Source organism: Meriones unguiculatus, chromosome 7, assembly GCF_030254825.1.
Source record: "Meriones unguiculatus strain TT.TT164.6M chromosome 7, Bangor_MerUng_6.1, whole genome shotgun sequence".
Lineage (NCBI taxonomy): Eukaryota > Metazoa > Chordata > Mammalia > Rodentia > Muridae > Meriones > Meriones unguiculatus.
In genome coordinates this window covers 109585317-109612416 of record NC_083355.1, presented here as the reverse complement: position 1 = coordinate 109612416, position 27100 = coordinate 109585317, and the positions used below count along the sequence as shown (strand labels likewise).

At 43.1% G+C, this 27100-nt stretch overlaps 1 protein-coding gene across 3 annotated transcripts in view; it reads left to right on the top strand.

The window, feature by feature from the left end:
- Dicer1 (dicer 1, ribonuclease III) overlaps positions 1-21942 on the top strand; it is a 69697-nt gene extending 47755 nt beyond the window's left edge. For all 3 annotated transcript variants that reach the window (XM_021647014.2, XM_021647013.2, XM_021647015.2), the window contains 13 exons: positions 919-1098; positions 1210-1423; positions 1591-1744; positions 2667-2849; positions 3119-3224; positions 4034-4209; positions 5109-5889; positions 9194-9349; positions 12467-13340; positions 14878-15146; positions 17249-17411; positions 17511-17586; positions 17904-21942. In XM_021647014.2, the coding sequence (XP_021502689.1) occupies positions 919-1098; positions 1210-1423; positions 1591-1744; positions 2667-2849; positions 3119-3224; positions 4034-4209; positions 5109-5889; positions 9194-9349; positions 12467-13340; positions 14878-15146; positions 17249-17411; positions 17511-17586; positions 17904-18069 (3498 nt within the window). In that variant the 3' untranslated portion in view covers positions 18070-21942. The remainder of the gene's footprint in view (positions 1-918; positions 1099-1209; positions 1424-1590; positions 1745-2666; positions 2850-3118; positions 3225-4033; positions 4210-5108; positions 5890-9193; positions 9350-12466; positions 13341-14877; positions 15147-17248; positions 17412-17510; positions 17587-17903) is intronic.
- Positions 21943-27100: the final 5158 nt, after the last annotated feature.

Below are 27100 nucleotides of genomic sequence, written 5' to 3'. Positions count from 1 at the left end.
CAGAGTGCTGGCTCTGACAGGTTATTCTTTGATTGCCACAAGCATGTATTGCACATGTGCCGTCACACACATACACATTCTCTGTCTCTATCTCTCTCTCTGTCAAATAAATAAAGGCAATAACACCGATTTGTGAAAGATTATAGTAACTGAAGTGAAAATAGGTTCCTTTTCTTTCCATCCCTTCCTCTCCCTTCCTCTCTATTTTACACATATACTTCAACTCAGTCTATGTTATGTGATTCTGTTTGTGCTGAAAAGATAAATTTTCCTCCCTAGTTCTGAGACAGTGTGACTTATACAGTGAAAAAGGTAGTTTTGTTTTTAATAAAATTGTTTTAGAAATCACATAGCATATCTTTTTTTAGTATTTTATTTATTTATTATTTATACAGTGTACTGCCTACATGCCAGAAGAGGGTACCAGATCTCAATATAGATGATTATGAGCCACCATGTGGTTGCTGGGAGTCGAACTCAGGATCTTTGGAAGTACAACTAGTGCTTTTAACCTCTGGGTCATCTCTCCAGCCCCCCACATAGCGTATCTTGAGTGATGGGGTTATACACAGTATTAAAAGCTGGTCTACTTTTACTTTCTGATACTCTGTGGTGAGTAAAAGTTTGAAAACCCGTGTATAAAAATGTTTTTCAGTCAAAAGAGATAGATTAAAAAGACCATTTTACACACTGGATACTCCGTGGAGCTGTAGTGAATAGTGCGTTGCAGCAGAGGCAAACTTAGGCCCGTGCGGAGCCCAGAGCAGAGCTAACTTCCCAGAAGCCTTCCCACCGGGCCTGTTGAGCTGCTGCTGCTGCTGCTTTCTTTTACAGGGAGAAATACCTTTTCTTGTCAGTGTCTAGAACAAAGGCTATTTGTACTTGAGCCTGATGCTTAAATCTTCTTTCCAACTCTAGATTCCAGAGTGCTTGAGGGAGAGTTACCCCAGACCTGATCAGCCCTGTTACCTGTATGTGATAGGAATGGTCTTAACTACTCCCCTCCCCGATGAGCTCAACTTCAGGAGGCGGAAGCTCTACCCCCCTGAGGACACCACACGATGCTTTGGGATCCTGACAGCCAAACCCATACCTCAGGTAAACCCTTCACCATATCTGTTAAAAGCACCACTTGGGACCTAGAGATTGAGTAAACTAATGCAATACAATACCTGTTGACTGAAGGTGCTTTGTTCTTTTTTGGCTAAGATTCCTCACTTTCCTGTGTATACACGCTCTGGAGAGGTCACCATATCCATTGAGCTGAAGAAGTCTGGTTTCACATTGTCTCAACAAATGCTTGAGCTGATTACAAGACTCCACCAGTATATATTCTCACATATTCTTCGGCTTGAAAAGCCTGCCCTAGAGTTTAAACCTACCGGCGCTGAGTCAGCATACTGTGTTCTACCTCTTAATGTTGGTAAGAAGGAGCCTGCTTTTCAGTGTTTGTTTGCTGTAGCTGGTGAATCCTGTGAATACTCTTTACTTGGAGAGCTAGTGTACCTTAAATAGTTAGTATACCATAAGTAGGACTCTTACCTGTGTTGGGCTTAACATGCTAAAGAATCTTTTTCTTCCTTAATTAAGTTAATGACTCCAGCACTTTGGACATTGACTTTAAATTCATGGAGGATATTGAGAAGTCTGAAGCTCGTATAGGCATTCCCAGCACTAAGTACTCAAAAGAAACACCGTTTGTTTTTAAATTAGAAGATTACCAAGATGCAGTTATCATTCCAAGGTAGGTGTTTCAATGGGAAACAAAATAGCAGTAGTAACTGCTTTCAAAGGTGTGCTTATTCATACAGTTGTGGGTATAGGTAATCACACCAGCATGGAGAGCTAGCTAAGATAAAGGCATCTTTCCAGTTCATGTCATTAAAAACAGAACATTGCAGGTAAAAGGATTTACTTTGTGAAAAGTATTATTTCTTATGCAAATAATATTGATAGCCTTTTAGAAAAGTCTTTATTTTTTTTAACTCCAAAATCTTACTTGAGAATTTCATGAGAACAGTGTTTGTGCCTTAAGCTTCCAAGAGAATTATTGTCACTAAGCCTGTTGAGGATGGGAAGAGCACCACTTAGCAGAAAGTTAGGGAATGGAGCCATAAGGCAATATATTAGTCAGAATACTTTACAGAGAATTAGAATGCTGATTAATTGACTTTGGTTTATATTCATGCATATTCATGCCCTTTGCCTTCACTTTTTAACTCTCCAACCTGAAAGTCCCATCTTAAAGATTTCTCTAGACTATCACTAGCATAAGTAGTAACATAATACATCTTATGTATGGGTACCTTGTATTTAACAGTACTCGTTTGCAAAGAATTTACTCTATGTTGGATGTTAAGTTTTCTATTTTGATTGTATTGATGAAACATACTTGAAGGAACCATTTAGCTTTTCATACTGTCAAAGGAAAGACATTTAGAAGAAGAACAAGAGGGGAAAATAGAGAGCCTGTTTTTATTTGATTGAAGTATAGTTTTTATTGTCAAACTCTTGAAATATATTTTTGGAATTTAAATTTTTATTAATGTCATCTACATTTAACTCTTTGAATTCTTAATGAACTGTTTTTCCATGTTAAAACAATTGTATTTTGAAGACAGTTGATTTACACGAAAGGCAACTTGATTAATTTTCTTTATTTTCAGATACCGCAATTTTGATCAGCCTCATCGATTTTATGTAGCTGATGTGTACACTGATCTTACCCCACTCAGTAAATTTCCTTCCCCTGAGTATGAAACCTTTGCAGAATATTATAAAACAAAGTATAACCTTGACCTGACCAATCTCAACCAGCCGCTGCTGGATGTTGACCACACCTCTTCCAGGTAAGAGCTGCAGAGGTGGCCCTCGGTTGCACAGGAGGCTTGCTTTCTAGGGGTCAGGGCCACGTGTGCTGAAGGGTGGCCGTGCCTCTCCCCACTCATGTACTCTGAGATCAAGAGACCCTTTGCACAAAGACTTGCCTGGGTTGTAGAAGACTGTGCTGAATGAGCTCCTTAGGCAATTTGTAGGCATACCAAAGTTGGAATTCCAGCCACTGTGAGGGTGGACTTTCATTTGCTTATTTGGTAAAATTGTTCTGAAATTTTTGTAGACTTAACCTTTTGACACCTCGGCATTTGAATCAGAAGGGGAAAGCACTTCCTTTGAGCAGTGCTGAAAAGAGGAAAGCCAAATGGGAAAGTCTGCAGAACAAACAGGTAATGAGTTGTTACTAGCATGACCTAATATTTTTTAAATTGGTTCTTTTATCTTTGGAGGTTATAGTGTAATTAGATCATTCTCCTCTCTCCTTTCTCTAAGCATTCCCATGTACCCCTCTTTTCTCTCTTTTAGTATTATTATTTATTTACTTATTTACTTACTGTTTATTCACTTTGTATCCCAGTCATAGTCCCCTCCCTCATCTGCTCCCGGTTCCATCCTCCCTCTCTCTCCTCCCCTATCCTTCTCCCCTAGTCCACTGAGGAAGTCCTCCTTCCCTACTGTCTGACCCTGGCCTATCAGGTCCCATCAGGACTGCCTGGATCCTTTTCCTCTGTGTGCTGGCAAGGCCTACCTGCCAGGGCAATTCCCTCTTTCAAATTCATGTCCCTCCTTTTTTATTAATTGTTGCTATATACATAGATGTATGTACATAAATATAACCTGCTCAAACATGACACAATTTTTTTTTTCTTGAGCACTCAATAACATATTATCAAGATAGCAATGACTTGTGAATTTCTGGGTGGTCACCATGAGTATTAAAACTATTTTGAACATCCTTATTGGTAAAAATTGAGTTTTGCTGTTACCCTTGTTTCATTGATTCATTATGGAGTCACCCTCATAAATCCTGTTTAGGCATAAGGATTATTTTCAAAAGTTAGATATTACTAGCATTTGTGATTTTTTTTTTTTTATTATTACCCCATAGTACAGTTGCGGTTTTTTTTGTTTGTTTGTTTGTTTTTTAATTATTTGTATATGCTTTATATTTATCAGCTTGTTTTTTTCTTACTCAAAGATACTGGTTCCGGAACTCTGTGCTATACATCCAATCCCAGCATCACTGTGGAGAAAAGCAGTTTGTCTCCCCAGCATCCTTTATCGCCTTCACTGCCTTCTGACTGCAGAGGAACTAAGAGCTCAGACGGCCAGCGATGCTGGTGTGGGAGTCAGATCACTTCCTGCGGATTTTAGGTATGCCTGTGTTGCTGGCCAGAAATTTAATTTGTTACAAAATGGAATTAAGTTAAAATTGTATTTTTCTTACAGTTTCTAAGAGATGAAAAAGAAGATGTGGACATTTAACACTTGAAAAGAAACTGCTGCTTGTTCCTTGAGTGGCAGACTGGGACACTGAGCCCTTTGTTCTTTTCAAGTTAGAGAGACAAGCTCCTGAGACAGAATAATTTCTTCTTGAGTGGTGATGCTGAAATGAGGGTGAAAACAGTTTAAGCATCTGTCTCAAAAACGAATTACATGTTAGTAAACAGCAGCTCTGCTTATTCTTTATCATTTTTTTCATGTTAGTCAAGTTCTGTATACCAATGAAATTTTTGACTTAGTCACTCAAATTAATTTGGGTTATATAGATGGTTTCTAGGGATTGAAAGAACTGTAACATAATAATGTGAATACTAATCAGTTTTAATAGTTGAGTACTTGATACAGTGTGGAACACCAGTTTAAACTACAGATTCTGTGACCCATCCTGAGGTAAGATGTATTGACCACATTTCCAAGAGCAGAAGTTGACACTTTGTAAGACTTTGTAAGTTACTTGAAGCTATTCACTTAGTTAAGCAGAAAGCTTGTGGTGAGCCACTAAGTCAGTGATTCCAGCTCTAGCAGCAGCCTCCATCTTGGATCCTCTCAGTCAGTTCTGCTTTGGGTGCATAAGCAGAGGTAAAGCAGTAAGCTGAGTTATGTGCAGAGTCCCAGGCATGTCCTCGCCATGTTCATTTAAGCTTGGAAATGTGTTTTTCTTCTTAGGATTTTTTAGAGTTGCGTTCTTTGTTTATTTTTAACTCACAGTGCTGCTGTTCTTAGCTTACCCTTTGGAGGAATGATAGAAAGCTATAAAAATGTCTTTGCAGATACCCTAATTTAGACTTCGGGTGGAAAAAATCTATTGATAGCAAATCTTTCATCTCAACTTGTAACTCCTCGTTGGCTGAAAATGATAATTACTGTAAGCACAGCACAATTGTAGTCCCTGAAAATGCTGCACATCAAGGTGCTACTAGAACCTCCTTAGAAAACCATGACCAAATGTCTGTGAACTGCAAAAGGTTACCTGCCGAGTCACCTGGGAAGCTCCAAATTGAAGTTTCAACGGATCTTACAGCAATTAATGGTCTTTCTTACAATAAAAATCTTGCCAATGGCAGTTATGATTTAGTTAACAGAGACTTTTGCCAAGGAAATCAGCTGAATTACTTCAAGCAGGAAATACCTGTACAACCAACTACCTCATATCCCATTCAGAATTTATACAATTATGAGAACCAGCCCAAGCCCAGCAATGAATGTACTCTACTGAGTAATAAATACCTTGATGGAAACGTTAACACATCTACCTCAGATGGAAGCCCCGCGGTGTCCATGATGCCTGCCATGATAAATGCTGTTAAAGCACCCAAGGACAGGATGGATTCTGAGCAGAGCCCTTCTGTTGGGTACTCCTCAAGGACTCTTGGCCCCAATCCTGGACTGATTCTTCAGGCTTTGACACTGTCCAATGCTAGTGATGGGTTTAACCTGGAGCGGCTTGAGATGCTTGGAGACTCCTTTTTAAAGCATGCTATCACCACATACCTGTTTTGCACTTACCCTGATGCTCATGAGGGCCGCCTTTCATATATGAGAAGCAAAAAGGTAAGGCACAATTCTTATTCTGAGTTGTTGCTTCTTCAGTGTGCCTGATAGTGGGACAGGTTACTTATGGAGATTTCTCCATGAGTCAGTGCAGCTGCTACTCATTCTGACTCATTAGGTCAGCCAGCTAAGCCCATGGGGGCGTTGCCCAGTAGCTGACCTAAGTATACTAATGGTACAGCCAGGCTGTGGTGTTGACATTCTCTGTTAATAGAAATTCAGTTTAAAGAAACCTCTTTGTGCAAATGTGTGGAACTCTTAGACCCTGATGGGGTGGAAATTTACTGCTCAGGGGCTTGTGCTTCAGCCTCGGGTGTTCAGCTTTTGGTGAGGAGAGTGCTGTAGACAGCTGTGTGCATGTGAGTACGGTATGGTCCCAAGAGTTGCACTCCTTCCGTATTTCAGGGAGCCAGGCCAGGGGTGAGCTTCAGACTTCACCCAGTGTAGACAGGGTTGCTACCATAGTTCTGAGCAGTTTGTTCCACAGTCCTGTGGAAAAGTACGTTTTTATTTTCCTACATAGCATATGTGTGTAATTATGTGTGTGCATATGTGTACAAGTGTGCAAGGTATATTTGAGGTGTCTATCAGTTTCCGCCTTACTTTTTGAGGTAGGGCCTCTCTCAGAGCTTGGAGTTCACTGATACAGCTAGACTAGTCAGCAGGCCCCTGGGGTCCTGCCTGTCTTGTGTGGTTGCCTCCACCAGCATTGGGATTATAGATAGTACCTCTCCCCCTGGCTTTTATTTTGGTGCCAGGGATCCAAACTCAGGTGTTCATGCTTGCAGAGCAAACCTTTACCCATTGATATCGGTTTCCAACCTTAGTTCAAGTTCACAAGCTTAGTGTAGAAGAACAGTAATTAAGGTAAAATATTTAAATGGTCATAAAATACAAAGCAGAACCCTGATATTTGCAAAACTGCCAATGACCTAACACTGAGAAGGATGGACTGTCACTTGTGTTTCAGAGAAGGTATTCATGGGGAAACCTTATAGTGCAAACTGAAGCTAATGCTCTGCAGAGAGTGGTAGCAGTCAGTAGAGAAAGGCAGTGACAGTGGGGACTGAGAAACTAGCTGAGGGAGGATGGAAGAGAGGAGGCCTAACTGCATGCAGAGAATTTGGCAGAGGAGGAGGAGGTTGTGTTTGGTGTGCATGCTGTAGATTTACCTGAGAGGAAGTTTGATCAAGGGGATGTTACTGTTACTAAAGCACTCATTAAAGAGACTAGTGTGGCACTGGATACAGTGTAGGCTGAAGAGCTCAGTCAAGCCAAAAACAGAACAAAAATGGCTAAAAGGAAAGGACTGAGGTAAGTGGTAATTTCAGAAGAAACAATCATTTTTCTTCAGCAAACTGCTTATTCTACTAGACTGTACTCTAGCCCCTTTAAGAGGATGTATATGTAGAGGTATAGAGAGAAATACATGAGCTAATTTAACTTTTCTTACAACCTAGAGAGGTGCATGTTTTTATATCCCCATTTGATAGGCAAAGACAGTGAGACAGGAGAGGTTAACTTAACTGATAACACATTGCAGTAGATGGCAGAGCTGGAATCAAGCAGACAGTGTGACTAAGAGCCTCTCGCCTGCCACAGTCCTATCAGCTTGCTTCTGAACACCAGACTTGTGAACATGTTATGAATGGCACTTGCTCTTCTCTGCAGCCTTCTTGTAGTTAGATGTGCCACCTTGTTGCAGATGAAGAAACTGATGCCAGACAGTGGGATTAGCTTGTGTCAGGTCATTCACTAGTCCTAGATATTTAGGAGAGTGTGTCTGAGACTAGAGGCCACACACCTGCTGGCTGCCTTCCCAGTGTGCTTAGGCCACCAGTGTGATGGATGCCCTGACAACTGTGCCAGCTTGTCAGTAGTGGGCAGTGACAGGTGTTGTGAGGAAGATATCAAGGAAGCTCTCAGGGCTACTTACAGGAAGATCACAGTCAGTGAAGGCGTTTAAAGCCAGAATACCAGACCCTATTAAGTAAGAAGGGTACTACTATATTTCAAAACTTCGTCTATTCATCTGTTCAGAGTCTTTTGACTTGATTTCCTGCAGAAAAAAAAATTATTGTTTCCTCTTCCTGGTGTCAAGGTATGTTTAGCGTGCTCTTGCAGGCAGACCCGTACCAGGCTCTGCTTGCCACTCTTAACACAAGCTTTGTGCTCACTGCATAGCTCACTCTCTTTGCTCAAGCTATCCCTCCCTGCAGTCTTCTTCATTGCCACCTGCTGGTTCTCTCTGTCTTGAGTTTGCCTCACACCAAGTCCTTAGTTGTATCTTTTCCATTCCACTGAGCATTTCTCTTCACTTGGAATGTTTTCCTCCTGTGGGTCCTTATTGCCTTCTTCCTCTTGGGTAGCATGGGAAAGGAAGCCAGCATTTATGTTCATTGGCTCCATGGCACATGATGGTTCCAAGCAGAACTGTCTGCCAGTCTGTACACATTGCAAGGACTGCATTTCTGTTGCTTTGCGTGCTTTCTCTAGACTGCCTAGTCAGTGCTCATCATGGGAACCAGATGCTGGCTAAGTAGTACTTAAGTTACATGGAAAGAGCTCCTGAAGTATTCCAGTAAGGTTTTAGAAACTGAAAATGAGATTGGTGCTAGACCGTAGTCTGCAAGTGAAAACTAGTCAAACATTCATGTTTTACGTAAGTTAGGGAGGTGGGAGAGCCATTAGGAAAAGTAAATGGGCTAGAAGAAAGATATAAAAGATATAAAATAAAGCTGCACCAGTGATGTACTGTACAGCAAATGTTCTTTAGCATCTCTTACGCCAGTGCCTTGAATGCTACCCACAACAAAAGAACAGTATTTGAGAATGTTAGGATTGGAGTCATATTAGTGCTTAGATTCCAGAGATAACAAAATTATTTTGTACAGTGACAGTTCTTACCTTATAGTATTACTCATTAAGAACATCATGACATCTTGAGTTCCAGCGTCTTGACATCTTCTGCTCCCAGTTTTACTTGTCACCTTGCCTTTCATATCATCAGTCTGTGCTTTAAAATTTTGAAATTGAACTCTTTCTTTGACTCATTCATAATGAAAAGAATTTGTATACATTGGTTTTTGTAGACTTCATTTTGTGTTAAATATTTATTTGACGACTGTGATGGATATCCAGTACTTGGAAGTTTAGACTTGTTGTTATAACTGTGTAGTCCTTATAATTGGTGAACATTTGTGCAATACAAAAACATTGGCATAAAATGTATTGGTGTGCTGTGTTTTTCATCCATGACCATTTGTGGTCATGTGTAACTGTTTGTGACTCTTTTCTGCCGAAGGTCAGCAACTGTAACCTGTATCGCCTTGGCAAGAAGAAGGGGCTGCCCAGCCGCATGGTAGTGTCGATATTTGATCCTCCTGTGAATTGGCTTCCTCCCGGTTATGTGGTAAACCAAGACAAAAGTAACGCCGAAAAATGGGAAAAGGATGAAATGGTAAGCGCTCAGCATGAAGCATTTTTGTTTCTGTTGAACTGAGGAGTTTTGTTTTCGTTGTTTTCTTTCTGCTGTGCGTTTACCATATAGTAGATACTTGGTGTGTCAGTGGGCTATCTATGACTTTAGAAATAGTGTCGGTTTTGATGGACTGTAATTTCTGTTACCTCCCTATTCCAGAGGCATACAATTTTGTTATGTTTCCACTTAAAAATAAAATCAGACCCCCCCCCCCCCGGGATTCCTTTATTCTCGTGTTACATTGTCTCCTTACCCATTTGTTGAAGTGACTTTTCAGTGACCTGTGACCTCCAGGCTGTGTCTAGAAGAATTCAGCTCACCGCAAACTAGCTGTGCAGTGCAGGGCTAGCTTGGAATTTTCCCCTTGCCAACTGGACAACAGATTGCCATATGGGAAGTTTGCAGTGTAGTGTAAAACAATTAAGCCTTGCCATTGAGTTAAGACTCATCTCTTTAGTAGCTGCAGCTTTCTTTGTCTTGTCTCAAAGCCACCAGGGGGCAGCTGGAGGCCTGTGTGCCCTGTGCTTGTGACTGGGAGAGAGCTGTCTTGTACTTTGACAGTGCCATGTGTTCAGAACTCTACTTGCCAGATTTATTTTGCATTGATGATAAATGGACTTGTGTTGCTTCATTTTTACTTCATGCTGATAACGATAACACCATTTCTTTTACAGGTTTCTAAATAGCATCTTCTTCATGCTTTGTTTCTGATGTTTTTGCCCCAATAAGTCCTAAGCATCTTCAGGTGGCATGGTCTGTGAGTCTGCTCTGACGCCTGTTTGCTGAGTGTATTTGTAACTCAAGTAGGAGCTGACTCACCACAGAAGTGCAGCTGAGCTGGAAAAGCATTAAGAGGATTTTAATGCACATTAGGTCTGAGGATGACATGTTATTTAGACTGTACACACACATACACACACCTTAGTAGAAAAGTATGTAGATTTGAACTTTAAAAAAAGTACTTTACTTCTGTGAAAACAGCTCAGCAGGCCTGTCTGTGTATTTGATCCTTTAGGTAGCAGTGACAGGTGGGGCTTTCCTGAGTTACATGTTACAATGTGGACTTCTGTTTCCTGTCCTTCTCTGCTGACTCAACACTTCCTTTCCTAGAATGCACTAAGATATTGCTCAGGCCTTCATCTGATGCTTTACTTTAATCACTTACTGGGAGGGTCACAGAATGGTTTTGGCTTGTGCCCTTCCAGTTCCTTCTGCCCCTGAGACTCACCTCCATCTCTGAATGCCTCCTGGAAGAGAGAGTAAGGGCAGCTCAGGTAGATTATACTGCCAAGAGATGCATGCGTACTCTTCAAATGCTTCTTGAGCTTTGGAGAGCATTTTTGAAGTATAGCCCCTCCTTGTGAAGATGAAGAGTGTACATGGTGCCAGGGGTACAAAAAGTCAGCCCAGGATCACTGGAAGGCAGCCATGTTACAGAAATACAAAGATTTATGCAATTTAAAAGCTTGGGCTGGATAATTTAAATTTGGCCCATTTTGTCTTAAGACCCAAATAATAGCTGGTTTGGTGATGCATGTTTTTGTTCCCCTTACCTGGGAGAGGCAGGTAGATCTAAGTTGAGGTTAGCTTCATTTACACAGTGGGTTCCAGGCCACCCAAGCCTGCACAGTAAGATTTTGTCTCAAACAAACAAATAGAAACAGACAGTAGTCAAAGCCTCTCATGTTATCTTGGAAAAGTAGAAAGATTTTGACAAGATATAGTTTCCTAAGATTTGCCTTGTTTAGTGTTTTGCTTACATGTACAATCTTGAAGATGCTGGTACCTGCGGAGGCCAGAAGAGGGTGTTGGGCTACCTGCAACTGCTGTTACAAATGCTTATAAACTACCAGGTTGCTGCTGGGAACAGAATCCAGGTTGTCTGGCAAGAACAGCCAGTATTTTTAATCTCTAAGCCATCCCTGTTGATAGTTTGGTGTTTTTATTTTTCAAAGGGGTTTTTGGTGTATCTTTTAGTAGATTCCATGCTATTACATAGCTAGATTCACTATTATTTTTTCAGGCAAATGCAGAGTTTCTATCTCTTTTGAATCTGGTTTAAAATGAAATGTATGGCTATTTTAAAAATCACTCGGGAATAGTTTGAAGCTGTTTTGTCAGAATACTCTGGAAAGTTTTTCTAACCAAAGTTGAAGCTTACTGGCCTATGTTTTAAAGTGGTAGTAGCTGTGCAGGTGTGAATTTGTGCTAATGGCATAGCAAAGATTAGGCATCTTCTTAGCATCACAGAAAGATTACGCCACTGCCAAATCACAGTCTATTATTAAGGTTGTCATTCACAAACTAGCTTTTGCCAAAGAAATTGGAATTAGAAAAGATTTTTGACAGAAATGGGATTGTTATGTTCCGTGTTAGCCTGAATTTTCTTCTATTTTGTCAGTCTGCTATGATCTGTTGGACTGAGTACCACAGCTCAGAATAGAGGGCGAAAGAATAATTTCCCAAATTCATACCCTCTCTCAGTGATTACAGTTATTTTTTTAAGCAAAGTAGTTTAGTTTTACTTTGTGGCAAATTTTTTTTGATGAAGTGGAAGTAGAGAGAGAAAGTGTTATAAAACCCTCCTGTAGTTTTTAATGGTAAAGGTTTTTAGAAATAATTTTGGCTGTTTTTATATCATGCTCTTAATTGAAAAGATAATGCTCTTTCTATATCTGGAATTTCATTTTGTTGGTTTGAAAATCAGTTGGTTTCAAACTGTTAGCTAAGTGGAAGGCCTCTGATTGGCACAAGAGGTCTCTTCTGTCCTTGCAGAATTAGGCTTCTCGGTTGTTTTGCATGGTGGACATCAATTTTAACTTTATCCGTGTTCAGAATTCTTCACTTACAGATTTATACTGGATAAAGGTCATTTTATAACTGAGAAAATGAACATTCAAAGAGAAGGTTTGACTTTGTTTATATGATTAAATAACTTATTTTATGTTAATTGAAAACAAATGGCCATGATTTTTAAAAGTTGCCTTTCAGTATTTGTGGTTGTCATTTGAAATTATCCATAACCCTTGCTTTTATTGAGTTTCAAACCCTTTTAAAAACAGCTCTATCTCTCCTCCTTCCCCGTCCCCGTTTCAGACAAAAGACTGCTTGCTAGCTAATGGCAAACTGGGTGAGGATTGTGAGGAGGAGGAGGAGCTGACGTGGAGGACTCCCAAGGAGGAGGCTGACTATGAAGATGACTTCCTGGAGTACGACCAGGAGCACATCCAGTTTATAGACAGCATGCTAATGGGGTCAGGAGCCTTTGTGAGGAAAATCTCTCTTTCTCCTTTTTCAACTTCTGATTCTGCATATGAATGGAAAATGCCCAAAAAGTCCTCCTTAGGCAGCATGCCGTTTTCCTCAGACCTTGAGGATTTTGACTACAGCTCTTGGGATGCCATGTGCTATCTGGATCCTAGCAAAGCCGTTGAAGAGGATGACTTTGTGGTAGGTTTCTGGAATCCATCAGAAGAAAACTGTGGCGTTGACACAGGCAAGCAGTCCATTTCTTACGACTTGCACACGGAGCAGTGCATTGCTGACAAAAGCATTGCAGATTGTGTGGAGGCCCTGCTGGGCTGCTATTTAACCAGCTGCGGTGAGAGGGCTGCTCAGCTTTTCCTCTGTTCGCTGGGGCTGAAGGTGCTCCCAGTCATCAAAAGGACCAGCCGGGAAAAGGCCCTGTACCCTGCTCAGGAGAACTTAAGCAGCCAACAAAAGAGCCTTTCAGAGAGCTGTGCCACTGCTGCAGCTGGCCCGCGCTCCTCTGCGGGGAAAGACTTGGAGTACGGCTCCTTGAAGATCCCGCCACGGTGTATGTTTGACCATCCAGATGCAGAGAAAACCCTGAACCACCTGATATCTGGGTTTGAAAATTTCGAGAAGAAAATCAACTACAGTTTCAAGAATAAGGCTTACCTTCTGCAGGCTTTTACACATGCCTCTTACCACTACAACACGATCACCGGTAAGGAGCCCTTGGGCCACACTCCTGTCCCCCAGGAGGAGACTTCATGTCTAGTGCATTGTTCTAGCCTTGTACAAATAAGATCTGTGCATGGAGTCTTAGCACTCAGTATGTGTGGCTGGGGAGGAACTCTTCTATTCCCCGTCTGCTGGGGAGGAAGAATGTTTGGTGATCATGACAGTTGGAGTGTGGCTGCTATATCCTCTCATACATGGCATTTCACGTGATGCATGCTTAGAAACTGAAGGTTGGGGGTTTTGCTGTTTCTCATCTTAACCTACCTAAATACCTTTCTTAGGCTCATCCATTTCTTTAGCTTCATGATTTACTCATAAATTTGGGATGTATTTCCACATCCTTTTGTTGCTCCTAGACAAAAAGGCACCTTTCTTCGTGTCTCTTTAAATCTCAAGATGAGAAGATTAAACAGAATCATTCTACGGGAAGGGCTCGTTAACTTCCCGTTGTGCAGTGTTTTTCTCCTGCTTGATGTAATAGTCTCCTGATACCTAAGAGAGTAAGTCTCCAGAACCAGTTAACTTCAGCTTATGAGCCCAGATAAAGCTGACATTTTGCTTTCTGCTTAAGAAAATCAAGCATAGCAAAGCAAAATAAAAAGTGTAGAGTTTGGACAGTAAAAGCCCTGTAGGTTAAGGCTGTTTACAAAATATAATCCCTGAAAGTGATGGTCCAAACTAAAGCCTGATTTTCTTTGTAGAGAGGAAGAGGTGTGGTTCCTTACATTGCTGGAAACCTAGATTCCAGCCTAGCTTGTGTCTTCTTGCCTCTTCACCCTCTGCATACTCTGTAGAATAGGTCACTTCTGCTCCAGCCTCAATTTTCTTGGCTCAGTGGACTCTGTTGATGGCTCTGAGGAAATCAAGGTGTTGGTCAGCATTGGTGGCTTTTTTCATTCTGACAAGCAACCCTTTTTGTACCCTAGCACTCAACTCTTTCTCCGTCCCTTGTTTTGTGTAAGGTTCAGTGTGTCTAGTTTGAGTTGAAGTGCCATGTTTTCCGTGATGTTATCCCATGTAACATATAACCCAGAAGCATTAAGGAATTATGCTATCATAGCAGAGAGTGGGTGACTCACTGCCTTGACAGCACTGTATGGAAGGGATGTGTGCCAGTTTGTGGCTTTACTGAGATACCAGCATGTGCTAAAGACTCAGGAGTGATGCCCAGTGCGTGCCTGACTAGTATAGTGTCCAAGGAAAGGGGTGCTTTGACTTGGATTGCATCGGGAAAGTGGCTTTTTCCCCCCTCCAAAACAAGCATATTATTTGGACACTAGAAGATTATATGACTCAATTTATGTTTAAGAAACATGCTTTCAATTGCTGTTAAACCTTCCAGGTGTATTAGTGAGTGTATGTCCAATAATTTCATTGAGGAATGTAAATGAAAATGTTTCTCAGTAGAAGTCTCAAAAGGAAACTGGGACTGCAACTTTTCCGTCAGCCCCCACACAGACAGTGTGCAGAAGTACATATGTTCAGGCAGGCTCACCGTTGCACTTTGGATCTCTGCACAGATTGTTACCAGCGCTTAGAATTCCTGGGAGATGCGATTTTGGACTACCTCATAACCAAGCACCTTTATGAAGACCCGCGGCAGCATTCCCCAGGAGTCCTGACTGACCTGCGCTCTGCCCTGGTCAACAACACCATCTTTGCATCATTGGCTGTGAAGTATGACTACCACAAGTACTTTAAAGCTGTCTCTCCTGAGCTCTTCCATGTTATTGATGACTTTGTGCAGTTTCAGCTCGAGAAGAATGAGATGCAAGGGATGGACTCTGAGGTTAGTGCTGATTAAACTATGGACTTGGTGCTGAGGGAAGCAGCCAACTGCGAATTTGGGCAGTTTGAGCCCTGACTCCTGGCTGTCCAGAGGGATCGTTCAGGCCAGGGCCAGGGTGCCCACATGCTGCCTGATGTCTAAGCAGAACTGAGAATGGCTTGCCTCACTCAGGTAGGCCTTTGAGACTTGGCTGCCCACTCTGTGGACCAAGTAGTCATTCAGGCAAGGAGCCTGGTTTTTCAGTTACTTCAGTGAGGCTCCTACAGCAGGCATAGAAAGTTGTAGAAGTGCACCCCCTCCCTTGTCCCAAAGTGGCCTTCATCTCTCTACATTACAGGATGATCCTCTTATGTTTTCTAAGTGGGTCAGAAATGTTTGGTAGCATCTCAGGTAAGCCTCCCAAGTATATACTTGTATTGTTTGAAGTGGGAGCTCTTACTGGAAAACACATGGAAGTTTGTAAGCTGTGGGTGCTGGGAAGCATCTGCTGCTGTTGGTGCTGCTTGGCCCAATGTGTGCATGCTGCAGTGCTCTGTAGGAAGGGATGGTACTCAGAGGCATTTATTCTTAGCTCACTGTTCTTTTTTTTAATTTTTGCCATCTCTTCTGCAATTGCTTCAAACCGTTAGAGAATACTTTGGGTCTTTCTATAGGAATATTGAGTCTCGGGCAGAAGCTAGGGCTTATGCTCCCAAAAATCTGCCTTTGTTAGCACTCATAGCCAGAGCTCAGCCAGCATGGAAATAACAAGGGACCCATTCCTAGTTTCATTCTTTATAAATATTTAAGCTGTAAGTTTGAGGAGTTTACTAAATTTAAAGTTCTCCTTTGATGCCAGTGAAACTTATTAGCTCTGCCAGTTTCTCTTCATTCTTTTACTGCCCTTTGTTTTGTATCAACAGGTTTTTCTAACTGCATTTTTTTTTTCTCTCTTTCTCTTTCTCTTTCTGGGACAGGGTCTCTCTGTGTAGCCAGGCTGGCCTGGAACACACAGAGATATGCCTGCCTCTGCTTCCCAGAGTGCTGGGATTATAGGGGTGTGCTACCACACCCCACTGAGCTATTTTTCTTAAGGAAGTTTGTCTTTCTGGGCCTCAGCTTCCATAGCTGTAAAAAGAGAGCATTAACCTGCCAGGTTTAAAATTTTATTTATATCCCAGAGCCATGGGATATAAGTAATGAGCATCTGATAGAAGTCAGCATTTGCATATATTTAATAATTTATGTATAAACTAAAATATTCTCTTTTCCTTTGTTCTCTTCCACAATAGTTTGTGCTTTGCTGTTGTTGAAAATACAAGTAAACAAAAAAAGAAAATTGAAGTTGTCAAGTCATGTGGTCCTCACGTAGCCAGTGTTAGCATTTGGGGGTTTACTGTTGCTAATGTATCCAGACTTAATGCATATAAAGAGGCTGGAGGTCTGCACACTGTCTGCTTTTTCACTCACTGTGCTGTGCAGCTCTGAGTACCAGCTGGCATTATGGCTTGTCACACACTCGTCTTGAGATGGCTCGTTTCTTTAAATGATCCTTCTAAAGGGATAGTTAAAGGACATTCACTGAGTGAGTGTGATACATAGGCTTGTATATGCAGGTAGTGAGTTATTGCCAGGGATAGGATTGTTGCATTGAAAAATTCTGGTTCTATTCCATGGAGCCGAGTATCATCCTAAGTATATGTTCATGTTTCAGTGACAGGGAGCGTGGAGGGAAAGGGCTTCAGAAAGGATTTCTCTGCCCCAAAAGCACCAGTCTCTAGCCTCATCCTCACACTGCAGCTCGTGCTTAGTGCTGAGGAAGCCTGTTCCAAGAAAGGTGGTTATTTGGTTACAGGTGGCTTTGACAACATTTCACTTCTAATTCTATGCTGTTACACTAAGTTCTGTTCTAACTTACAAGTACTTTTTCCCTTTGCTGGGCATCGGTTACTTGTAACTTTTTGGTTTTGCTAAGGGGGCTTTGGAATACCCACTGCCATGAGGCAGGCGTGCCATGGGTATTGATTACTCTTGTTGAATAATAAAAGACAGCTAAGAGAAGCTAGTCTGTGGATAGCCTTTGAAAGTGCCCTTTTTTCTGACGAGTCACTTCTCTTCAATAGCTTAGGAGATCCGAGGAAGATGAGGAGAAAGAAGAGGATATCGAAGTCCCCAAGGCCATGGGCGACATTTTTGAGTCTCTCGCTGGTGCCATTTATATGGACAGTGGCATGTCTCTAGAGGTGGTCTGGCAGGTGTACTATCCAATGATGCGGCCGCTAATAGGTACAGTGCTGGCTTTTCTTCTTGGTGTATGTGAGAACAGTATTTAAAATGCTTCTGGGGTCTTTAGTCACATTATATACTCTTTCATTTTAATTATAGAAAAGTTTTCTGCAAATGTGCCCCGTTCTCCAGTGAGAGAATTGCTCGAGATGGAACCAGAAACCGCCAAGTTTAGGTAAGCAGGGAATGTATATGGAAAACTAATGTAACTGCAAATGAGTTCTCAGGAAACCATAACCACTGACTCTGAGAGCGTCTGCACGGACATGCCGTGACCCAGTTTCCATTTTTCGTCTGATTGACCATTCTTTTCTGTTTTTATAAAGTGACACTGAATGAAAGAGGAAAGAGCTGCCTGTGTTGACAGTGTGTATAAAGCCTAGTGCAGGGTCAGCTCGTAGGAGGGACTCAGCCTGAGAGGGCCAATGGTGCTGACTGACAGTAATAACAAATGCCTCTAACTTCTAATTTAAACTGTCTGGGTTTTTGCAGCCCAGCGGAGAGAACTTACGATGGGAAGGTGAGAGTCACCGTGGAAGTGGTGGGAAAGGGGAAATTTAAAGGTGTCGGCCGGAGCTACAGGATTGCAAAGTCGGCTGCAGCAAGAAGGGCGCTGCGCAGCCTCAAAGCCAACCAGCCTCAGGTTCCTAACAGCTGAAGCTTCCAGACGCTCGGGCGGCAAGGCAGTGGGCCCGAACCACAGGAACACGCCGCAAGGGATGACTCACATTGACGGAGCAGAAAAATTGAAGGCAGAATTTAAAGTTTGATAATGAGATAGATAACAGAATAAAACATTTAATATGTGTATAAACTTTTTGGAACTAATTGTAGTTTTAGTTTTTTGCGCAAACACAATCTTGTCTTCTTTCCTCACTTCTGCTTTGTTTAAACCACAAGAGTGCTTTAATGCCAGCATTTAGCAAGTTTTTGAAATCATTTTGACAGGTTTTTGTTGTTGTTGTTGTTGCTTTGGTTTGGTTTTCGTGCTTAATTTGTGGACTTTGCTTGGTGTTCAGAGGCCATGGAGCATAACCCTCTGACAGCCCCCAGAGCTGGTAAAGTTCTGAGCTCGCATCCTCCACACCAGCGCCTGTTCTGCAGCAGCTGTCAAGCCCGACAGAATGAAGTCTGACACAAGCACCACTGCTTGGGGGGACAGGGGCAGGGCACTCACTGTTGCGCTTTGTCGCAAGGGACAGATTTTGAGTCAGTGTTGGCTGTTGAGTCACGGCCAGGTTTTTTGATGCCTCATAGTGCTGCATAGAGGGTTCTTGCCTTAAAAATAGACTTGATAATTTTCTTTCTGGTCTTTTGGGAACAGATTATTTCACCTTCCCTTTATCTTATGCATTGGATGAGATGGGGTGACAGCTCACTAGGGCATTTGTAACGGAACGATTGCAGCCAGGACTTCTGTCACACCTGTAGTGAAGACAGTCTAAAAGCCAGAGTGAGTAGTGTAGATTTTTAAAGCATCATTAATAGATAGACTATATGGCTAGATGCCCAATTTTCCTCAGAACTTCCTGCCAGGTGGGCCTGGTGGTAGAAATGCTTGCCCAGCCGGCTGTTCTAACAAAATGCCACTGCGATGCAGTACACCTAGAGATGCTACAGGTTTGTGCTGGAGCTGAGGCTCATCTGCGGCAGTGGAGAGGGCGCCTTTTCCTGCTCCTGTCCGTGTCCCCAGTTGCCAGAGCACCAAAGCTGTGCTGTCAGTACCATGACGTCAGCATTGGGGCGGAGTCTGCTGGTACTGACACAGCTGGGTGGAAGTCAATAATTTAGATAAACTAGGTCACTAGTTCCATCTCAGAATAAATGAAACTAGAGCTGTTCAGGCATTTGCTGCAGGTTCTTGTTAGACTCATAGGCACTCTTCACTCACACACCTCGGTTTCCCTCCCTTTGCCTGCATTTTCCCAGTTGGTGCTATGTTTATGTATCATGCTTGAAGTTTTTAATTTTTTGCACTGTGACTATAATACCTCTTAATTTACATTTTAAAAATGCTATATGGGTTGGTCATGCCCTCCCACCGACATACAGTAGAGGTTTGCTGCAATTTGCCCTGTTATGCTTGAACTTTCAGCAAGCTGAGCCAGGGTGGCTCCTCCTTCCCACACATCCTTCTGAGGCTGATGCTTTGTGTAATGCTGCACTTAGGTGTAAATCACCATTGGTCTCACTGTGCACCATCCACATGCAGGAGACGCCCGTATGTGTGAATACACAGAAGCTGTCAGCCCTGCTCTCTAAGGAACCCCAAGCAAAGGGGATATGAACTTCCCCAGGATTATTTGTTGGCACTCATTTTAAACTTAAGTTGGGATCTAAATTATTAAGTGATTTTTTTTTTGTGAAATTAATTTGGGTGATTCATTTTAAATATTTAATTCTAGTTTGAGATTGTAGTTGTCTGTTTGATTTAAAACACCCCATTCCCCTTTGTACACACAAACCTTAATGCAAGACATGGCAAGTTCAAACCAGGTGATCTTTTGAATGTTGTAGCTGTAACTTGTACAGTCAGACAGTAAGGTAGAGTGGGATTTGGGGAGGTGGAGTTTGTTGTCCTATCACAGTCCCTTGGTAACTTATAAACTACCTGATTCTCTGCATTGTGACTGCACTTACGTCCTGGGATGCTCGCGCATCCTAGCACCGAAATCAGATTGTTTCACAGTTTGGTTCCTGGTGGGAGAAAAATGCCTCAATATATTTTGTAACCATAAGGAGAGTATTTTTTTGTTAATATTAAAAAGTTCGGAGTTGGAAATGATTAGATCATCCATTCTCAGGGTTCAAATTTTCTGCCATTACTCAATATTTTATCAACAGTAAACTTGGACTGTTTTCTTTTTCTTTTCTCTTGTTGGATAAAAAAGTACCTGATAATTAATTTGACTCACAATTTAAAGCATTCTGCGATTTACCCAGAGACCAAGTTGAAAAAATGTATGAGTTAGACAGATGCGCTAGTCAGGAATGCTTTTGTGTTGGGGACTTCCTCCTCCAGGCTTTGCATTCCAGAGAAAAGTTGCTCTGTTCCCTTAACTGATGACTTTGTGTGCCTCCTCTGCCAGTGTAGCAGGAGGAAGAGAGGATGGCCAGCACCCGAGACGGGGAAGCCTGTCTGGGGCTGCATGGGAGCTCGTCAGGCACTGCAGTGTTGGGGCGTCCTCTCAGTGTCCAGCACACGCCTCCTGGCTTCCAGGGACTCCTGCTTAACCCAGGGGAGGAGATGTGCTTGCACCTTGCTGATTTGAGAGCATGCTGTAGTGCCTACAGCATGTCCTATAATTGCACAACTTAAATATTATTTTGTCTGTGGCATTTTTTCTCTCTGTAAAGTGAAAGCATGACAGAAATTTGTTGACTGAACACTTAATTATGCTTTTAAAATGTTTTGGTTACATTTCTTTTTTTTTCCACTTATATTATGTCAAATGATTAAATTTAGAATGACCTCTTATCTAACACCCCTTAAAAATACTTAAAATACTGATGTTTTAAAGATCCTTACAAATACTGATGTTTTTGTTTCCTTGGCAGTACCCCACCCTCAGAAAGATGTAGACACGCTGTCTAGTTAGCAGACTTGAGGCCAGCTTGGTACTCCCGTTCCGTTCCTGTGTAGTCACTCACCAGCAGCCTCCAGACAGTGGCTGCAGAGTGCAGAGAACAGTCAAAAACCCACCCGGTTTGCTCTTAGGGTGCATTGGTTTGAAAATGTCCCTTGCTCGGTGATTGACCTGATCCTGATCCTTGACCTGATCCTTCTACACAAACTTGTACTAGCAAACCGATGCCTTGGCTCCTTCATTTCAGACCCCGAGTTAAGCCTCCGTTCTCCTTAGCCAACGTTGTGTCTGCAGCGCCACTCAGGTTTTGCGTGTCTCCTCTGCACTTAACTTTACAACATTCAAGAACCTATAGTTTCCCACCTCCTGACTACTTTTCTGGAATTTAATTATTTCTCAATAAATTTTGTATTTTATATTGTACATGAGACATTTTAAAGGTATGTTTAAGACCAAGAACAGTTAAAATGATTGTAAAAGTTGTATGTCTGGCGTGGAGACCGTGTGCTGTCCACTAGCAGGGAAAATGATCACCTCACACTAACTTGTGTATATTATTTTAATCGTTACTATTTTCCTTGTCTGTTTTTCTTTGGAGAACAACCTCAGACAGTTTAAATGTTCATAGATGACCCCAGGATTGGCCTGGGCTGCTGGTTCCATAGCAAAGGTGCAGAGGGAAATGGGAAGGACAAGTCTGCCTTTTCTTCTGTAAATAAAGGGAAATGACTAACGCAGTCAGACTGATAGTTCCACTGACAATAAATTAAGGCCATCACATGCTGCAGCTTTTTAAAGAAACATAGTTCGTGCACACAGCTACCATACTGCAGATCTGCAGTCAGCACCTTATGGATCACAGTTACCTTTAGTTGGTTTTTTGTTTTCTTTTGTTTTTGTTTTTCTTTTTAATAATTGTAGCCAATAAAGTTATGGTCTGTCCACTTTGTGTCTTTTTATCTTTTCTTTTTCGTTTTAATGTTTTTATTTAATGCAGTGTAAACAGTTAAGCTGTGGTAGCCTGAAGTGGTCTTCAGGGGTTTTCATTCCATAGAGAAGCTCATGAGTTGCGTTAAGTTCTGCTTCATGTTCTCCTAAGAAATGCCACACTAACCGTTGTCTTTCTAAGGCCTGTGTAAGAGTGGTGTGTGCTTTGCTGAAGTCCCAGTGTACAGCTTGATGTGTTCCAACTCCTGGAGTGTCTGTGTGTTTCTGATGTTCCTTATTGAATTAGGTTATTTTGAAGCAAAGTGGACAGAATGTTCACTTCCAGATTCTTAGGACACATTTCCAGCATTGTTGTTAAATGTTAAACTTTTAACATTTCCAAATGTCAGTAACATGAAGAGGGCTCACAGGCTGTGAGGAGATGGTAAGTGGGTAAAATGTATTTTCTTTTCCGGTTTCTTAAAACATTTTACCAGCTAAGATCAGCATGTCTTTACCTCTTTCACATGGCAACATTCTGAGGACACACACGTTGCTTTTTAATAAAACCAGCAGATTTGAGAATATTCTGCCAGGGTTGCCTGCTTATTTTTGTTTCCCTGTAATTCCTAAAGTCTACTCAACCAGTAATCACATATGTGTTCATCTGGCCTCCTCCTACCTCTTGGGGTAGAGTCAACGCCTACAGCTGGTGCCAAGTCTGAAAAGCTGAGCAGCCTCTGCCTCACTGGCATGTGCTTCCCTCGGCTGCTTCGCCTGCAGGGGCCCCTGTAACGGTTGCTATTTGATCCATGGGCAAGGCCCTGAGCTGTTCAGGCTTCCAGCAGTCCTGCGGTGGAGCCTCCATTGGCCTCAAGGGCTCGTGGGCCAGTGATGAGTAGGATGTAGAAGAGAACTAAGCGTCAGGCCTGTGCTAAAGTCCACATTTACACTGTGTCCCCTGCCAGAATTGTGAGAAAAGCAGCTCCAGGAGAGTGGGGTGTGAGCAGGTTGGGTTAATTCAGATGGCCTGGCTTCTGCACTGTGTGGCCAGCTAGCTTCCCTGGACTTAGGGTAAAGAAGGGGTCCTGTGAGACACCAGGCTTGATTTGTCCCTAAGCCCTTTTCAGATGCCGGTTATTAGTACAGTATGCACACACACTGTGGGCTGATAAAGCAGTGAGGTTGAGGTAAGTGTCGGCTGGGTCCAACTGAATTTCCTGAAACTGAGCAAAGTAACTCTGTCAAGGATTCTAACAGAGCTAACACACACAGAATGGACACAGGTTGGTTGGCAGGTGGGAGAGGAGTGAGGAGGGGAGGGGTAGTGGTTCTTTCCACTTAGAGAGTGAGCAACATATGCTCCGGGTGCGAAGTGCAGGCTACATGCATGTTAACACAGCTGTGCATGTGCACCTGATAGCAGAAGTAGGCATGGCCCATGATGCTATTCTTGCCCTAGAGTGTGAACTGCACGTATTCTGGTCGGGGTAACTCAGGTTCTCTTGACAGAAGTGGGGTGGTGGTGTTTGGCACACAAACAGAATCTAGCTAGGAAATCACTAGCTGGTGAAGTGGGGGCTATTCACATCTCCAAATGTTCTCTGGCATTTCTGAGAAAGTCATTTCAGTGAGCTGCCCACACTCGACATGCCCTGTCTGGCTGGGTTCTGAAGACTGGCTTGCCTACATCCTCCTTGGTCAACTGAGTATATCTGCCCCGTGGAATGGAGATGAGTGGATCCTAGAGATATGGACAGATGCAACATGGCAACATATTTAAAATGTGCCACTATGTTAACGACATTTGGGCAGTCATGGGTGAAATGAATTAGTGTTCTTTGCAGGACTTCTGAGTGCACTGAGTCTCAGAGTGGGCTGCGTGTCCTGAATCGCTTTGACAGCAGACACCTTCACAGTTGTGCTCTTGATGACATCCTGAGCAATATCTTCAGGACATGTCCAGGCAACCACAGCTCTGAAGGAGTTTCGGACCCCAGCCTGATACTGTCACGCCAGAAAGTGTCTAGCTGCCCTGCGATTGCAGAATTGAAATAGAAGGCCAATTCTGATGCAGTGAGCCATCATGATGCAGAAGGTCATCATGAAGCAGAAGGTCTCATAGAAAAACCAGTCTCCCTGCATCTACACATTGGCCCCGAATAGTCACAGAGAAGAATGTAATCATAACCCGTGAAGGTTGTCTCCCTTGGAGGAACTACTCCTGACCCAGCTCAGAATGAGGAATGGTGTCTTCCCATCAGGTCCCACTCTGCAGCCTTCAGGAGCCCCGTCTATGTATTGCCGGTGTAACTGAGACATCCCAGCTCAGCTTCATAGACACCCGCAGCTCTGGGAGCCCCGTCTATGTATTGCCGGTGTAACTGAGACATCCCAGCTCAGCTTCATAGACACCCGCAGCTCTGGGTCAGCTAGGGCTGCTGTACTGGGCCAGCATCAATGTCCCACTAGCACCGTCTCATCATTTATCTGCCCTCTGGAGTGCAGAGAACATACTATCCACTCCATGGTCCAGGCTTTGAGCTGTGTGCAGCTGAAATGCAGTGCTATCCTGGTTGCTAGATGGTCTCCATTACCTCTGCGTGAAGGGTTCCTGGGAAGATGCATCATAGGGGAACCAGGACAACCATTGGAGAGAAGGGCAGGACAATTCCCCACTTCTAGCGTTTTGTTTTCTAACAATATTTTTGCCAAGAGAAGTGAGAACTGGGCCCTTCTGAATATCAGTGTGTCACAGGCTTAGGGGAAGAGTAGGGCCTTGTGACTGGTTGGACACCAGACACAGAATTGAGCTGGTGGAGAATTGTCTCAAAACTCTCGATCCTCTTATGGCTTGGACCTAGACGGATACTTTGTCTGGTAGCTGATATTTCTCTTCTTTGGCTGCTAAGCAGCTCAGTTCACCTCTTCAAAGCTCTGGAGACACAGCAGTCAGTAACATGATGCTCCTGACCTGGTCATAGGCAGTTATATCCCATGGGAAAAACAAGCTATTGCCAGCCAAATCAATAGATATGGCCATATGGGAACAAGGCAGTTTTATGGGTAATCACATCTCATTTTCCTGTTGTCCCCATTCCTGCCTCCACCCTGCCCTGGAGCAGCACCTGGTCTGTTGTGCTGTTGCTGTGGAGTCTTTGGGGAGTGGGTCTGGGCAGCAGACAAGCACAGAGGCTTCTGTTGACCTCAGCTGTACTGAAGCAGCTACTGGGCTGTCAGGAGCTGGCTGCCCTGGGTGAGTGGAGCAGTGCTGAGGCAGACTGCATCCCTCAGGCTCTGCTTCGAACTTCATGCTCGCTTTTGCTGGTCTGTTCCTGTGGGGGCGTGTGTGATGTGGGTACATTCCAAGCCCGTGCCTGCTCTGCGCAGTTTGTGGTGATAGCAGGCCTGGCACTCCATGCTTCAAAGCGACTGGGCTCTCAGCTTTCTGTTCTGCCTCAAGCCGTAGAGGCAACTGGCTTCACAGGAAAGAGTTTGAACTTTCTGGTTTTTGTTGTTGGTTGTTCCAGTGTCTTCCTGGTTTTTGTTGTGCTTTGTTTGAGAGCTGTAAGGTCAGTTTGGATTCTGCTTGGTGGTTGGATTTGTGTGGGAGTGTGCTTCTGTGTGCATGATCATGTGTGTGGAGGCCAGAGGGAAGGCTTAGGAGTCATTCTTCAGGCACTATGAGATAAGGTCTCTCACAGGCCTGGCTAAGTAGTATAGTCTTGCCGGCTACACTAGTGCAGTCTGATCTCCTAAGTGTGTAGTCTGGTGGGCAAAACCCTGCCTCCACCTCCACAGCACTGGAATCGTAAGCATTTTTGCATGGGTGCTTGGGGCTTCAGCTCAGGTCCTGAAGTTGCCTGGCAGCACTTTGCTGACAGCCTTCTCCACAGCCCTTGGTGGTTAGTTTTTAAAATTATATTCACCTATTCTGGTATGAAGGGCTGAGTCAGTCTCTCCAATGAGCCAGAATGCCAGTTAGTGGTCTCAGTTATAAATAGAAGATGGAGACTTTCCAGAACTGGGACCACTTGTTGACAAAGGCTACGCTAACAGTCAGCCAGAATCTCTGGGTATCCAGAATATCTGAGGCCCACACATGTCCTAGGACACCCTAACTTTAACCCTCTAGGGATCCAGGGAGGGCTAGTCAGTGTGGAACATAGAGGTCATGCCTGGGGGAGCCATGCTCTGATCCTCGTCAGTCCTGGATCTCTGAGGGTTCTGTCTCCTGTGTGTCTGGTAGAGCTGGTCCAGTAGGCACATTTACAGTTGATAAGGACTGACCACGATACAATACCAGAAATACCTAGAGCATAAAGGGCACAAGGTGTGTTAGTCAGTGTTCTAATGATGTGAAAAGGCTCCATGACCACAGCAACTCTTATAAAGGAAGGCATTTAATTGGGTTTGGCTTACAGTTTCAGAGGTTTAGTCTATTGTCATCATGGCAGGAAGCATGGCAGCATGCAGGCAGACATGGTGCTAGAGAGAGGCTGAGAGTTCTACATCTGGATCCAAAAGCAGCAGAAAGAGAGAAACAGTGGGCCTGGCTTGAACATTTGAAATCCCAAAGCCTATGTAGCCCCAATGACACACTTCCTCCAATAAGGCCACACCCACTCCAGCAAGGCCACACTTCTTAATCCCTGAGCCTATAGGGGCCATTCCTATTCAAACCACTACACAAGAAGTGAGGCATGCTACCCTTTGAGAAAAATAAGTTCTTCACACAGCGATTTCACACAGTAGTTAATGACACAGTGAACGACTGTGACTATGCTTATTGTCATCTTCAAGCCTCTCCCTGCCATGATGGACTGTTACACTTGGACTGTGAGGCAGAATGAACCCTTTGCCTGTGAGCTACTTTTCTCAAAGTATTTTATCATAGCAAAAAGAACAGATATTAAAGACGATGATTTCAGATGAAAGGCTGAGTGCATGCTGAAGATGCCAGCTCTGATAGAATAACAACCTAACTTTTTTTTTTCCATGCAGGATTGGGGGTTAAATCTAGGGCCTTATGTATGCTAGGCAAGGGCTCTGCCACTGAGTTGCAACACTAGCCCTCAACCCTAAATATTTTTGAAGAATAATTTAAAGGTCCTTGATCACTAAAAATCTTCAAAGTTAATTTCCTCATTTCAACCCATCGTTGCAATTTCTATG